This window comes from Oryx dammah, unplaced genomic scaffold (genome assembly GCF_014754425.2).
Source record: "Oryx dammah isolate SB20612 unplaced genomic scaffold, SCBI_Odam_1.1 HiC_scaffold_5, whole genome shotgun sequence".
Taxonomy (NCBI): domain Eukaryota; kingdom Metazoa; phylum Chordata; class Mammalia; order Artiodactyla; family Bovidae; genus Oryx; species Oryx dammah.
The window spans coordinates 93,928,260-93,944,527 of NW_024070189.1; the positions used below are offsets into that span (position 1 = coordinate 93,928,260).

The window sequence follows — 16,268 nt, forward strand, 5'->3', positions numbered from 1 at the left end:
AGCAGGAACTCTACTTGATAAAACATCTATTAGACTAACAGTGAATGAAATAACCCATATCTGGGGCTAGAAAAAACACTGATGTCACCCCTGCAGATTCTCAACCTCAGGATCTCCAATTTAGACCATTCCTCTGAGGTTGGTCTAAATTCCATCTGTTTTCATCACTTAGATGATGGGGTTGTTTGTTACAGCAGCGTATAACCAGCATGTCATGACTGATACAATTATTCCCCCTCTTAGTTTGAAATAATTATAGATTTAAAATAAGTCACAAAAACAGTACAGAGATGTCCCTTGGATATTCTCCCCAACCTTCCTCAGTGCTGGGCAACATCTACATCACTACTTTATTAAACCAGGAAATTGATCTTAGGACAGTGCAATTATACAGACTTAACTCTGATTTTATTAACCAATAAAAATGAACAGCCTGTATCCTTTTTCATATCTAAGCCCCTTTTCATGTCCCTGTTATGATGTTTAGTGACTTTTCAGTATCTTCCAGGTAAACCTTAGCAGGTATCACCGATGCCTCATTGTTGTGCCCTTTCATTTCCACCAAAAACATGGAAATGATACCTGTACATGTATTAATACCCTTGTATCCCTAATGATTTCCGTAAAAGAAATTCCTGAGGAAAGGGTCTAAACATATTTAGGTCATTTTGTCAAATTGCTTTTTAATTTTTTTGCCACGCTGTATGACGTGTGGGAGCCTAGTTCCCTGACCAGGGATTGAACCCATGCCCCTGCTGTGGAAGCGTGGAGTCTTAACAAGTGGACTGTCAGGGAAGCTCCTCAAATTGTTTTTTAGAAAGCCACATCCAGGCACCTGTCATAGTCTGAGCACAAGTTGGAAAAGAATTTCCAGACACAGAGTGTTTTGGAAAAGTGAGCTTGTGAAAAATAAAGAGCAGAGATAAGGGGGGGACTACTTATCTTTCAGGGCAATCTCCTGAAAGACCAGGAAGAGGTGAGACTTTTCATGGGTTAGGAGCCAATTTTGATAGCCTCAAGACAAAGAAAATTCCTGCTGGAAGAGTGGCATTCGATGATTGGTTAGGGTGGGTATTTTTACCTCATATGGGGTCAGTGAGCTCTCTGGGATCAGGGGGGCTCTTGGCAGTGGTCACAATGGGTCTCAGTTGGTTCCGGAGATGACCTTGGTTCTGGCTCCACATCAGTGGCCTTGGTACAAGGTTTCACACCTGTGACCTTGGTATGGACTCCACAGCCCAGACCAGGATATAAGGGCCCGCCTTTTTACCACCTTGCCAACATTCCGTTATCACTTAAAAATCTTTAATAATTTTCAAAGACCCTGATGCTGGGAAAGATTGAGGGCAGGAGGAGAAGGGGATGACAGAGGATGAGGTGGTTGGATGGCATCAGCAACTCAATGGACATGGGTTTGGGTGAACTCTGGGAGCTGGTGATGGACAGGGAGGCCTGGCGTACCACAGTTCATGGGGTTGCAAAGAGTTGGACACGACTGAGCTACTGAACTGAACTGAAGCCAAACAAAAATAAAGATTTCATCATTGTTTTAATTTGCCTTTATTTGGTTTTAATTTGTCTTTACTTGGTAGTTGAAATAGTTATATTCTTTTTTTCATGTATGTGCGTGCACACTCAGTTGCTACAAGTCTTTGAGACTCCAGGGACTGTAGCCCCCTGTAGCTCAGGCACCTCTGTCCCTGGGACTTCCCAGGCAAGAATAATGGTTGTCATTTCCTCCTCCAGGGGATCTTCCAACCCAGGGATCGAACCTGCGTCTTCTGCGTCTCCTGCTTTGCAGGCGGATTCTTTTACTGCTGAGCCACCAGGGAAGCCCTTTTCTCCCCCACATACACACATTCATATTTCTTTTTTGTCATTCTTCTGTGAGCCTTTTGAAGAAAAACAGCAAACAGAAAGCAAACAAGCTAGCATTTCTTTCTCATCCCCCTCCTCCTGTTAGTTACTTATCAACAAGCTTTCACAGGTGTCTTGAGAGTTTCGGAAACAGACATTCCGAGGATTCTTGCAGGGAGGGCCTACATAATTCCTCCCCTAGATTGTCAGCAAAAGGTGAGAAGGGGCAGGAAAGTGACATTTGAGATGAGGCTCAGAGGAAGGAGACTCGCCAGGTGAGACGTGACAGGAAGAGGGACACACATGTGCAAACACCTGTTAAGTGTGCGGTGTGAAATTTCAGTGTGGCTGAGGTTTAGGAAGGTTTGCCAGGCTCAGATGATCAGAGCCCTGTGTGCGCTCAGGAGTTGGGGTTTAGAAGTCTCTGGCCATGTGGGAAAAACTCCTGGTGGGAAGTGAGGGTGGGGAAGCAGGGAGGAGAGGACCACACTGGTGCAGACCAGAGATGGCAGTGGTGGTGGATCAGGTAGAGGCCAAGGGTGGAGAAGAGGTGGGTGGACTGAATACACTTTGAGAGGAAGATGCACTGACCTGGGGACGGGCAGGATGGAGGAGGCTGAGGGAAAGGGATGAGAGTGACTTAGATTTCCTGGGGCCGTTGGAGCCACCTAAGAGATGGGGACACAGCAGCCAAATCAGGTGGGAATGTAAAGAGCTGGGCTTTGGGCACCTTGTCAGTATTAATGATCCAGAAGATACAAATGGCCTCACTGAAGCAGAAATCTTTGCAACCATGACACAGACTAGAAACCAACTATTCTAGTGAATTAAGCATTGGTGAGGAATCAAGAAATGGGACACGTGGGAACTTCCTTTGGCAGTCCAGTGGCTTAGACTCCATGCTTCCAATGCAGGGAGCGAAGGTTCGTTCCTTGGTCAGGGCATTAAGATCCTGCATGCTGCATCCTGTGACTCAAAAACAAACAAACAAACAAAAAACCAACAAACCTAAAAAAAAAAAGAACCCTAAAAACTAAAAAATAAATAAACAGCCATAAAAGGACATGTGTCTAGAACCTCATGAGCTTGGAGAAGCTCCCAACTCCATCTTCTTGTCCCCTGCTTCCAGCTGTTCAGGATGTAGTGTGTTTGGGGGTATATCCTGACAAATATATTTCTCTAAATGTCTATGTGGCAGTGACATGGTCCAGAACAAATATATGCGATCCTGTGTATGTGCCCAGAAAAGGCATCTTGCTGGACATTTCATTATGCAGCTTGCTTTCCTAGCCTTAGCACTGTCCTAAAGATCTTTCCATGTTAGCTTTCCTTTTATTTTTGGCTGTGCTGGGTTTGTTCTTGCGTGAGGGCGTCTCTAGTTGAAGTGAGTGGGGGCTACTCTCTCGTTGCGATGCGGTGGCTTCTGTTGCTGCGGAGCATGGGGCTCTAGAATTCAAGCTCAGTAGTTGTGGTGCACGGGCTTAGTTGCCCCACATCGCATGGAATCTTCCTGGACCAGGGATCAAACCTATGTCCCTGCATTGGCAGGTAGATTCTTAACCACTTGACCATCAGCAAAGTCCTTTCCATGTCAGCTTAATTAGACCCATGTCATGTGAAAAATTGTTTTAGGATGTTCCAGTTGCTATCACTGTGTAGAAAAACCATCATGGTACAGCTTAGTGGCTTGAAACAACATTCAGTTTATTCTCTCTCGTGGTTTCTTTGCGTCAGGAAAATGGGAAGGGCTCAGCCGGGTGGGTGCCCACAGCTGGGGGTTTGCCCCTCTCGTGGGCTTGGCATGGGCTTATTTGTGCTTTCTTACAACATGGTGGCTTCTAGGCATTTGGGCTGTTCCATGACAGATGAGGGCTTCAAGAGGGAGTATCCCAGCAAGCTGTGGTGCTTTGTATGACCCCTTCTTAGCAGGCAGAGTGTCACTTCTACTGCATCCCACTGCTTATCAGAGTCCCAAGCCAAAGTCAAGGGAAAAAGAATTAGATTCCATGTCCTTTTTTTCCCCCCAATACACTGTCTTGTCTAGTTCTCTTTAATTAATTTCTAGATCCAATCACTCTCCTGCATCAGTTTTTTAAACTTAAGTATGCAGATAATACCACTTTAATGGCAGAAAGTGAAGAGGAACTAAAGAGCCTCTTAGTGAAGGTGAGAGAGGAGAGTGAAAAATCTGGCTTAAAACTCAATATTCAAAAAAATGAAGATCATGGCATCCAGTCCCATCACTTCATGGCAAATAGATGGGGAAAAGTGGAAACGTGAGAGACTTTATTTTCTTGGGCTCCATAATCACTGCAGATGGTGACTGCAGCCATGAAATTAAAAGACTTGCTCCTTGGAAGAAAATCTATGACAGACCTAGACAGCATATTAAAAAGCAGAGATATCACTTTGCCAACAAAGGATCATAGAGGCAAAGCTATGGTTTTTCCAGTAGTCATGTATGGATGTGAGAGTTGGACCATAAAGAAGGCTGAGCGCTTAAGAATTGATGCTCTCAAACTGTGGTGCTAGAGGACTCTTGAAAATCACTTGGACTGCAAGGAGATCAAACAGTCAATTCTAAAGGAAATCAACCTTACTCATTGGAAAATTGTTGTTGAAACTGAAGCTCCAATACTTTGGCCATCTGTTGCAGAGTCAACTCTTTGGAAAAGACCCTGGTGCTGGGAAAGATTGAGTGAGGGCAAGAGGAGAAGGGGGCAACAGAGGATGAGATGGTTGGATGGCATCACTGACTCAATGGACATGAGTTTGAGCAAACTCGGGGAGACAGTGAAGGATAGGGAAGCCTGGCGTGCTGCAGTCCACGGGGTCGCAAAGAGTCAGACATGACTTGGCACCTGAACAACAATGGTAGTTGACTTACCATGTTGTTTCAGTGTACAGCAAAGTGACTCAGTTATACATACATGTTTATGAATCTTTTCCAGATTCTTTTCTTTTCTAACAAAACTGATTTACGGCTGTGCTTAGTCTTCTTTGCTGCTCACGGTCTTTCTCTGGGCTCAGTGAGCAGTGGCTCCTCTTCGTTGCAGTGGGTGGGCTTCCCACTATGGTGGCTTCTCTTGTTGCAGAGCTCGGGCTCCAGGCTCACAGGCTTCCGGAACTGTGGCTCACAGGCGTAGTTGCCTTGCAGCATGTGGAATCCTCCCGGACCAGGGATCAAACCTGTGTCCACTGCATCGGCAGGTGGATTCTAATCCACTGTGCCACCAGGGAAGCCCCTAGATTCCAGGCCTTGATGATGTAGTTACCAGGTTCCAGAAGTGCACGTGGGGAGGAAGATAATGTGACCGTCTGTCACGTGATGCTCCGTATTTTTCCTGACTGCCTTTCCCCCAGTCCTGGCTGTGCCAGGGCACCCCAGGGACTCCCATCATGCCCTGACCATCTGGCATTCCAGTCCAAAGAACTTCCCTGTCTGTCTTGTTGGGGCCTGCCTGCCTGCTCCACTGAGGACACAAAGGCCTATGTTCCATTACTCAATTCACCTTTTCCAGGGGCTATGTTACGCTGCCAGACCCAGGGCCTTTCCTCCAGATTCAGAGGTCCCAGTCTCCAAGGGTTCATGCCTGGGCCCCACAAACCTGGGCCCAAATCTGTGTGGCCTTCAGCAAGTGCCTCAACCTCTCTGAGCTTCACTTGTGTCCTCCGTGAAACGGGAAGGAAGGCCCCCACCCGACAGGATTGCTGGGATAAATGGGGGAGGAAGGCACTGGCCAGCAGGACAGAGATAGAGAGGAAAGGACTGTCTGGATAGAAGCGTGCTGAAAGCACAGGCCAGTGGGGGTTGCAGGAGGGCAGTTAGCAGCTGTCACCAGGAGCGACAGGAGTTCAGGTTGGTGGAGGACCCTGGTTCATGGCCAGCGTCCACACGAGGGCCAGCCAGGCTGGTTCCAGGACCTCAAGTCAAGGTCAGTGTGGGAGAGCCAGGCCAGGGGGCTGACCTCTCGCCCTTACCACAGCCCACTTGTCTCTGGGTCACCATCACCCTTGGCTTTGCAAGTGAGGACGTTCAGCTCAACTAGTTCCTCTTGATTCCCTTCATTATTTTTCCTCTGAAGAATTATTTTTCATTGTCACCCTAGAAAAAAACAAAAATGCCCAAAGAAAAACAGAAACCTCCATGAGGTTTTTGGGTTATCTCTTAGTACGCTCAGAGGTGCAGAGAGCTGCCCAAAGCCACACAGCCTGGACACGGCAGTGCCAGAATTCAAACCCATGACCACCCAACTTGGGAGGAAGGTGAACAGAGCTTGACAACCACCAGGTCTAGGACTGGCCATGCAGCCTTGGGCAAGTCCTTCTCTGCTCCGTGCCTGTTTACTCATCTGAAGACTGGTGCTAACCAATGCAAAGTAGGCAGTGAGCAAGTAAGTGGTGTGCCCACAGTTTTAGCAGGGCACATAGGCACCAGATAGGCTGCATTTCTTAGCTTCCTGTGCAGCTAGAGGTGTGGCCATTTGACTATATTGCAGCACATAAGTGAAGTGTTTGTTTCCAGAGAGGATTTCTAAAGAATGGGTAGGCCTTTCTCCTTCCCTTTGTCTCCTCGTTGATGGCTGGGATGTGAAATGGACTGATGGAGTGCCAGCAGCCATCTTGTGTCATGAGGTGATGCTGAAAGTAACAAGATAGAAGCTGTTCTCCAACACTGAGACACCAACTCCAGACTTTGACATGAGAGAGGCATGGCATGAACTCACGGCCAACAAGCCAACATTATTCTGAATTTTTCTGCCATCCATTCCCCAACAAACTAATTAGACACATCAATGTTGCTTAGTCACTATGTCCGACTCTTCTGCAACCCCATGGACTGTACTCGCCAGGTTCTTCTGTCCATGGGATTTCCCAGGCAAGAATACTGGAGTGGGTTGCCATTTTCCTTCTCCAGGGGAACTTCCTGACCCAGGGATCAAACCCAAGTCTCCTGCATTGGTAGGTGGATTCTCAATCAGTGGGCCGCCAGGGAAGCCCATCAGATACGTATTTTCTCCTGTTCAAATTCCACATATACTCCTCCCATCCACCCCCGTCCCTCACCAAGGGACTCTTTTTAACACTGCCCTCAGTCTGAATACTATGAAATCAAGGGTTTGTGAGTTGATTTTCTGTAAACATTAAAACAAACCTAAATCTATTAAAATGAAGTCAAAGTCATTCACACACAAAAATGTGTATTTTTTCTTTTTTTGGCTCTGCCATATGGCATGTGGCTTCCCAGGTAAAGATGCAGGTTCTATCCCTGGCTTGGGAAGATCCCCTGGAGGAAGAAATAGCAACCCGCTCCAGTATTCTTGCCTGGAAACTTTCATGGACAGGGGAGCCTGAGTCCACAGGGTCACAAAAAGTCAGACACAACTGAGCGACTAGCACACACACACACGTGGCATGTGGGATCTTCGTTCCCCTACCAGGGATCGAACCCATGCCTCCTACATTGAAAGCTCTGAGTCTTAAACACTGAACAGCCATGGAATCGCCCCCTGCAAAAGCAGCCTTTCAAAACGACATGTATCTTGGCAAATGCATTCCAAAGAGGCAATCATAAAAGCAGCGAGTTGTCAAAAACAACCCACTTCAGGGTTCTGCAGATTAAAGGCATTAAGCAAATTAAGATGTACTCAAGAATAATTACTAAATGGGAAGGTAAGAACAGTGGGAGATAACGGTTTTTTGGCTTCCCAGCTTCTACTGGCCAGGACAAGCCGTGAACATCACTGTGGGAGGGAGCTGACTTGGAGCCAAGTAACACCTCAGGCCACTGGGTGAACTGGGTACAGTAGAGATCTCAGAGTGGAGTGTATGGAGAAGGACAAGGTCTCCTCACTGAGGTTGAGAACCTGGTGGCAACAGATTGGTAACCTAGTCAGGACAGATGATCTCTCTCATGTCAAAGTCTGGAGTTGGTGTCCCAGTATTGGAGAACAGCCTCTATGTTGTTCCTTTAGTATTTGCCACCCCTATGCACAGCATCACCTGATGGCCCAATATGGCTGCTCGTGTACCGTCTATCCAGTCAGGAGGTCGAATGAAATAGCTGGCTCCACGTATCCTGAGGGTCTGAAAAGGCGCATGTATGCATCACGCTGCATGAGAGCCGGAGAGACTCCATCAACCCACAAATGCAGGCCGCCTTGCCCCACAGGAGGCCATGTGCCCGTGCTGAGAAAACGCAAGAGGGATGGGCGAGAAGCAAAGGCAGGTCTGGCTTGCAAACTGGCCTGAGCACAGGCCCCAGGCTTGGGCCTCACTGACTCAGGGGTTTGAGCACAACCTCCAAGCCATCGTTGGCTGGCCCCAAAGCTAGACCGAACCAGGGGTGACTCCCAGAGGGAGTCAGCCTAAAAATAATGAAAAGCAGAAACTCAAAAATTTAGCAGAGACATCAACAGCTGCACGTCGTGGGGGAGAGGGACCCTACAGAGTCGGCTCTTACTAAAACAAACAGAACAAAACCACCACCAGGACAACTCCCTGTGTGTGTGGGGAAAGAGGAATTCAGAGCTGCTAGAGTCTATTATTTTAAAAAATGTCCGTTTCTTATAATCATTTATTTATTTGGCTGTGTTGGATCTTGGCTGAGGCATGTGGCTCTCTTGTGGCACATGGATTCCCTAGCTGGGGTGTGTGGGCTTAGTTGTTCTGTGGTATGTGGGATCTTAGCTCCCTGGCCAGGGATCGAACCCACATCCCCCTGTATCGCAAGGCAGATTCTTAACCACTGGACTGCCAGCCAGGGAAGTCCCCAAAGATGTCCATTTCTGAGGAAGTCTCCTGGTGGTCCAGTGGTTAGGACAGTGCTCTTTTACTACCAGGGGTGTAGGTTCAATCCCTGGTCGGGGAGCTGGGGTCCCACAGGCCACATCCAAAAAAAAAAGCCTGTTTTTGAAAAAAAAAAAAAAGAAAAGAAAGAAAAGGCAGCATGACATGTGAAGAAAGAGCTAAGTGTGACCTACCCTGAGGAAAAAAAAGTAAGTTGATAGAAATGTTCTCTGAGGGAGCCCAGATGTTGCACCCAAAGCAGTCTGTATAAGCATTCATAAAACTAAACAATGTTTGAAGAATTAATGGCAAATATGATGATAGTGACTCATGAATACAAGATCTTAAGGGAGACACAAGAACTACAGAATAGGACCTAAAGTAAGTTCTGGACTTGGACGCTCTCGCTCATCACCTGGTTCCCACAATGCCCTGGCTTCCTATGTCAGGGCTTAGACTGCTGACAGGCACCTGCCTGTTTACCTGTCTTCCTGACCCCACCATGGCTGCAAAGGGGCAGGGACCGATCAGTCTGCTCTCTGCATGACATGGTGGGCTTAAACAAATGATGGGGAATGGCAGTGGTGAGAGAGCCCAGGCTGCTAGTCAAGATGGTGTGACATCCACGAAAGGTTTCCCTTTGCTTGGGCCTCAGTGACCTCCCCTGGAAAATGGGCCCCCCCTCGGGATCTGGCGGCAGGAGGATAGGACCGAAGACACAGTGAGGCCCCACCCAAGGCCCCAGGGCCTTGCATCGCTCGGGCAGGTGGCTGCAGACACTCACCCCATGCCAGGAGCTGGGAATGCGTCCAGCAGAAGCCAAGACTTTTGTTGGAGGTTTAATTTATTACTGTTTGACATCCAGTGACACTGACATACCCTCGCCGGGCCTGTGGACCCCAGCCCCGGCGAGTCTGACCTGTCCAATAAAATACAGTACAAGGAGTGGACGGCTACACACATGCATCCACAGCTTTAAACTACAGTGATTCCAAACTGCGGCCGAAACAGTACTGCCAGGGAAAGGGAAGAAAGACAGGTGTCGTGTGTTCCCCAATTCATAATTCGTTTTTTTTCTCCTTTTTTCTCGTTTTAAACAGTTAATGCTGTTACAAACGCTATTGATGCCAGGACAGGGCCAGACACAGACAGTCCTACATCTTCTCTGCCGTATAAATATGGAAGATTTTCGTTTATACAGTTTTTATCCCAAGTCTGAAACTACATCTGCTGCTACCCGTTACTGCTAAGGGCTAACACCGTCTCGGCTCTGGAACGAGGGGCTCGGGGTCGAGACTCTGGAATGTCGGGACTCAGTCTTCCTCGCTGCCACTTCCTGAGCGGTCCTGGGAGGGGGACAGGAGGAGAGAGTGAGAGTCAGCCTGGCCCTTGGGAGCACCCAGACAGCATGTGGGATCTTAGTACCCTAAGCAGGGATTGAACCTGTGCCCCTCTGCAGTGGAAGTGCAGAGTTTTAACTACTAGACCACCAGGGAAGTCCTAGACCTTTGCTTTAAATATACTTAATCACCAGTGCAGGCAGAACTGCCTTGTCCACTCTGAGGTTGGGGGTGGGGTGGGGTGACCTTTGCCCTCAGTCCTTGCTGCCAAGGTCACACCCAAATGTCATCTTCTCCCAAGGACTGGCCCCTGCACCCTTACATCGACTCCTTCTTGGTTCCTGGGAAGCAGGTTGGGCCTTCTCGGCTCTGTCCCATTGCTGTCTGTGCCCCTGACCTGTAGGGGGTTTTTTGTTTGTTTTTGTGGCTGAGCCTCAAGGTCTGTGGTATTTGTTTCCTGACCAGGTATTAAACCCAAGCCCTCAGCGTGAAAATGCTGAGTCTTAACCACTGGATCACCAGGGAATTCCCCTGACCTGAGCTTTAAAACCACCTTGGCTATTCCTGACCACGTACAATATCTGCTCTTCTGTGTAAACATTTTCAACACCTTAGCAAGGGCCACAGAAGGTGCTGCTGGATCCAGACTGGGCCGACAGGGAGCTGTACAGCCCAGACTCTCCTGGCCACAAACAAGGCCACTGCTCCCCATGTTCAGAATGTCATTAATGTCCCCATAAGACCACAGACGTCAGCAGTCAGGATTATTCTGAGGCACCTGGTTTTGCTGTTACTGCAAATAGCTCTACAAGAAGACTAACGATGATAAAATGGTACTTGTCCAGCTTTCTGCTGGGAGCCGGGGCCCGTGAAATGCACTTGACCTCCCTGCTTTGTGGAAGTGGAGGCAGGCTCAGAGGTGAAGCAAACAGCCCAGGTCCTGCAGCAGGGAAGGGCCAGGAGTCCAGGTGGGAGCCAGAGGGCAAAACTGATTAAAATGCAGCAAGCGAGTCTGTTCCTGCCCCCAGGCCCACGAGACTGTACAGGCTCAATGCTCCTGCGGTTCTCGTGGCTCCTCCCTGGTGTGCCTGGGGAACCATCACTGAGGTACCACTCACAGCCCCGTTCATGGTGTCAGCTCCCCTGTTTGTATGACTGTGGTCTATGGGACTTTCATTTTCTGTTTGCTTTATCAACCCACTACCACTGTCCAGAAACCCGCTGAGACAGGCCAGGACAGAGCCACAGGCAGAGGCCTGGGGAGCACAGTGTGGTGAGGCTGCCACAGCACTGGGGGAGCAGGGACGGTCTCTCTGAGGGCATCTCCAGCTCCCTGCCTCCCGGCCCCTACGGTCGGCATGGGGCTGTGCAGTGGGAACTGTGGGGGACGGGTGGGGTGGAGGGATGCCCTGTCTGAACCCCAGATGCCCAGTGGCTCCAAGAGCACTGGTTCCAGGGCTGCACGGACTTGGGTTTGAGTCCCACGCTCTGTAACACTGAGCCTTGTCTGTGGATTGGGGGTCTGAAAACATCCCACAGGTCTAGGACCTGGCAAGAGGAACGGACGCCCAGTGACCTGCCCGCCCCGGGGCGCAGGGACCTCACCTCCTCCTGCTCCTCCTCGCTGTCGTCGTCGCTCACCACTGGCTTGGCCCTGGACCCTCGGCTAGGCCGCCGCCGGCCCCCCTTGAGCCGATCCTGGGCCTTCTCCTTCCGGCCAAGCTTGATCTTCACTTTGACTGAGCGAGCTGGGGAGGGGACCAGAAGGAAAGGAGAGGTGAGTGCGGGGGCCCCAGGGTGTCTTGGGGTGGATGTGACCTCCCGCCCCCACCCCCAGGACTCACACTCTGACTCGGAGCCTTCCTCCTCGCCCTCCTCCTCCTCCTCGCTCTCCTCCCCTTCACTGTCATCCTCCTTCTCAATTTTCTGCCGTACGCTGGTGAAGACCGACTGCAGGACGATGGAGTCTTCATAGATCTGGGTGGAGACACACAGGGCTCAGGTCGGGGGCCCGATGAGGGGCTGCCTGCCTGCCCGCCTGGTCCCGGATGAGGGACAGCTCAATGAAACGGTCCTGGACAGAAGGTCAGGCCTTCCTCTCTTTTTTTTTTTTAAAGTATTTATTTATTTGGCTGCACTGGGTCATAGTCGTGGCACGCGAACTCTCAGTTGTGGCATGTGGGATTCAGTTCCCTGACCAAGGATCAAACCTGGGTTCCCTGCACTGGGAGCATAGCGTCTTAGCCACTGGACCACCAGGGGAGTCCCCCTCCCTCCCCTTGAAGAATCACAGCAAGCACCCGGATAAAGGCTCTGAGAGGGCCTGCAGTTTAGCATCAGAGATGCACGGCCTCGCTGAAGCTAGCATTCCCTGGCATGTGCGACTCTCTTTGCCAGGAGGCATTCATCCCAGCAATGAGGAAAACTGCCATGCTGAGGCTGTGTGTGTGTGAATCTCATCACAGGACAGGACCCAGCACAGAGCTGGACGTCCTTTCAAAAGCGTCCCTGAATGACTTCGTAACAGATTCCAGGATGTTCACAGAGTGTGCCCAGGGCCCCGGGGACGAACAGGACTGAGTCTATTTCTTCTATTTTGCTCATCTTTATCTTCTGCTATGTTTTCAGTAATGAACACATACGGCCTCTGTAATGACCAATGTGCTCCGAGGTGCAGGGAACCTTTTTCTGAACCGGTCAATTCACACGGGTGGGGAAGTAGGGGCCCAGGACTGCTCACCAGGGAACCCTCCAGGTTGAAGGTCTGCGCGTTCTGACACAGCAGCATCACGTCCTTCTCCAGGTCGTTGAGGCTGCGGTACTTGTGGTTGCGGATGCGCTCCTGGAGGCAGGAGAAGCGGCCTTATCTCGGGGCCCCCTGGCACCCAGGGTCCCAGCCACCTAAGGCGAGGTCACAGTGGAATCCCCGGCTCTGTGTGGACTCCAGAGCCCAGCCGTGGGTGATGGGGTCGCCTGCCACATCCTCAGGCCCCCAGTAGCCAATGACCAGGGCCCCTGGTGGGGGATCCCAAGACCAAGAACCCCTGCTCCCACGTCCCATGGCTCTAAGCACTCGACTTGAGGTTACCTTTATCTTCTTGAAGTCCACAGGCTTGCGGATGAGCTCGTAGTACTCGGGCAGCTCCTTGCGGGACGGCAGCTGGATGAACACCTCGCTGAGCTGGCGTCCACTGCTGCTGTAAGGAGAGACGTAGCTGCGTCACTCGCAGGTCCTGCTTGCTGGGGAGCCCCTACCTCTGCCTGGCACCCTCCCCCCAACAACCACCACCCCACCCAGGGTGCTGGAGGACTGAGACGGTGAGAAATTTTATAGTCCACTCTGGAGCCATTTCCTGTATGTGAGCTGACTCGTGAGTTCTGGAACATTCCCAAGGGGCAGCCAAGCAGAGAGGTCTGCTGCCGCATCTGTCTGGAGGCTCTGAACTCACCCACCTCCGCCCACCCCAGCCCTGGAGGAAACAGCATCACGTGCCACATGCAGCAAGAGCCTTGGCACTTGCACGAGGGAGAACTCTCTATTTACGTACGACACAGATATCAGTTTGCTCGTGTCGGGAGCGTTAAGTGCCAGCGTTTTCAGAGATGGGTTTTCCAAGCATGTTGTGCCTCTCTCGGGTGGCGCTCATGAGCAGTGAACTTCAGAGAACCAGGCAAAAACCCAAGGAGAGACGCCTCCTGACAAGGTGCTAATGGGTGACTAGAGCGGTTTCCTAGTTCTTTCCACTAAGCAGCGCTGGTTTTGTACCAGGAAGCAGAGGAAAGATGAGCTGTCAGTGGCCATGAAATGAGGAATCCAAGCCCTGGGCTCCAAGGCGACAACCCCCTGGGGGCCTGGACAAGGAATGGGGTGAACCGAGAGACACCCACCTCCAGCGTCCCTTCAGCCTTCCGAATGGGGATCCTGTCCCCCAGAGAGACGGTAGCAGAGGCCCTGCGTGGCCAACCAGGGGGCTGGGGACCTGGTCACCCTCCTTTCCCACTCTCTCCACCCGGGGCCCCACATGCTCTGGCTGTGGGTTCATTCAGGTCCCGCTCACTGCCCGGGCTCCTCTTGGCTGCTTCGCAACACAGGCTCCTCCAGGGTAGGTCTGAGATGGTGGATTCGGTCTTGGGGGGACCAAGAGTGGAGCACCACCTCCCATCAGCACTGCTGCTTTCCTGGTCTTTTCAGGACAGTTCTCAGGGAACAGGGTGGCAGCTTGTCCATCTGTCTGCACGTCTTGAACACGTCTCATCCTTGTTTTTGGTTTACCGGCCAGGAAGACAGCAGTGATGACCTGACTGCTTCTCGCGTTTTGTCGCCAGACGCCCCATCCTACAGCGGCATTAGGGAGCAGCCTGGCTAGGACTGCCCGGCCCAGAGGCTGCTGCCATCTGCCCCTGGTCCCCTTCTCACACTCGGGGAAACACGGGGGCTGGAATCTGGGCCTCACACATTACTGGCCTCGGACGACTACCATCTCTGGGCCAGACACACGACACACACATTCTCAATGGACTCTCTTATCCCAACTGTAATGAGGAAACCGGTGAGAAGCTCATCCAGCCCAGCCTGAACACCAGCCTTGCTGGTCTTGGCCTCCCTGCCCAGCATGAAGTGGGGTCACCTGTGCTCAACAAAGGCCAGTCCCCTCTTTCCTCTGAGCTGAATTCTCAGCCACTTCCTGCCTTGCGTGGGGCTGGCAGGTCACATGCTGGGGGTGGGGAGGGGAGGCCAGCTCCAGGCCACTGTCTCCACCCAAGGGCCCCTCCCCAGGGGCACAGGTGTCCTCTCTCTCATGAACAGGTTGGTGGGTGGTTTGGCCACAGGAAAACTGGAATTTATTTACATAAATTCCCCAAAAACGAGAACAGGCATGAAATACGTTGGGGCCTCAGCTTCAGATAAGTGGACTCAGGGTGATGGGAGACAAGCCAACCCCGCTCACTCTGGGAAACTGGTTTATGATGTTCCAGCAGAGCCCAGACCTGCACCCCTGACTCCTCAACCCACACAGGCCCTGTTCCTCCCCATGGAACCTTCTGAGCAAAGGGCTCTCCGTTATCATCTTGACTGCAGTGTCCTTCTATACTTCTGAGCAGGACATGGGCCTGCAGGTGTGAAGTAACTCAAGTGCTTGGCACAGTAGTGGATGCTAGTAATTCTGGCTTTACTTCACTTTTTTTTAAGAAAACACCAGTTTTGGGTCTTCCCTGATGGTCTGGTGGCAAAGACTCTGCTCTCCCAATGCAGGGGGCCCGGGTTCGATCCCTAGTCAGGGAACTAGACCCCCACATGCCGCAACTAAAGATCCCGTGTGTCGCGATGCAGAATCAATGCACCCAAGTTGAATAAACAAATAAGCTAATTAAAAAAGAAAACAAAACCAAAAAAATAAATAAAAAAGAAAACAACAACAACAAAGTAAAGAAAACGAAATGCCAGTTTTAAATCCGCTAAACTCATTCTGTGTCAGACTTTTTTTGGGCTCCAAAACCACTGCAGATGGTGACTGCAGCCATGAAATTAAAAGATGCTTACTCCTTGGAAGAAAAGTTATGACCAACCTAGATAGTATATTCAAAAGCAGAGACATTACTTTGCCGACTAAGGTCCGTCTAGTCAAGGCTATGGTTTTTCCTGTGGTCATGTATGGATGTGAGAGTTGGACTGTGAAGAAGGCTGAGCGCCGAAGAATTGATGCTTTTGAACTGTGGTGTTGGAGAAGACTCTTGAGAGTCCCTTGGACTGCAAGGAGATCCAACCAGTCCATTCTGAAGGAGATCAACCCTGGGATTTCTTTGGAAGGAACGATGCTAAAGCTGAAACTCCAGTACTTTGGCCACCTCATGTGAAGAGCTGACTCACTGGAAAAGACTCTGATGCTGGGAGGGACTGGGGGCAGGAGGAGAAGGGGACGACCGAAGATGAGATGGCTGGATGGCATCATGGACTCAATGGACCTGAGTCTGAGTGAACTCCGGGAGATGGTGATGGACAGGGAGGCCTGGCGTGCTGCGATTCATGGGGTCGCAGAGTCGGACACGACTGAGCGACTGAACTGAACTGAACCTCATTCTGCAGCCAACAGGCATGCATGTGGTGCCAAGGCTACGTGCCTGCCTGTAGCATCACACAGGTGACCTGGCCTCAGGGTACACAGAGCCCTTCAGGGAACTCAGGAAGGGGGACTCTAGCACCATTACACAGAGGAACATTTCATAGTAAAAACCCTCTCACAAACCTCTGGGGGAACCTTCTCCCTGAGGAATGAAGACCCA

General features: G+C 50.8%; 1 protein-coding gene across 7 annotated transcripts in view; it reads right to left on the reverse strand.

The window, feature by feature from the left end:
- Positions 1–9,472: 9,472 nt before the first annotated feature.
- The window catches only part of SMARCA4 (SWI/SNF related, matrix associated, actin dependent regulator of chromatin, subfamily a, member 4), a 92,037-nt gene continuing 85,241 nt past the window's right edge, over positions 9,473–16,268 (reverse strand). For 4 of the 7 annotated variants that reach the window (XM_040240667.1, XM_040240672.1, XM_040240671.1 and 1 more), the window contains 5 exons: positions 13,075–13,183; positions 12,727–12,828; positions 11,831–11,963; positions 11,592–11,734; positions 9,473–9,992 (listed from right to left, as the gene is read on the reverse strand). In XM_040240667.1, coding sequence (XP_040096601.1) covers positions 9,960–9,992; positions 11,592–11,734; positions 11,831–11,963; positions 12,727–12,828; positions 13,075–13,183 — 520 coding nt within the window. In that variant the 3' untranslated portion in view covers positions 9,473–9,959. The remainder of the gene's footprint in view (positions 9,993–11,591; positions 11,735–11,830; positions 11,964–12,726; positions 12,829–13,074; positions 13,184–16,268) is intronic. The other 3 variants (XM_040240673.1, XM_040240670.1, XM_040240668.1) reach the window with 1 other exon arrangement.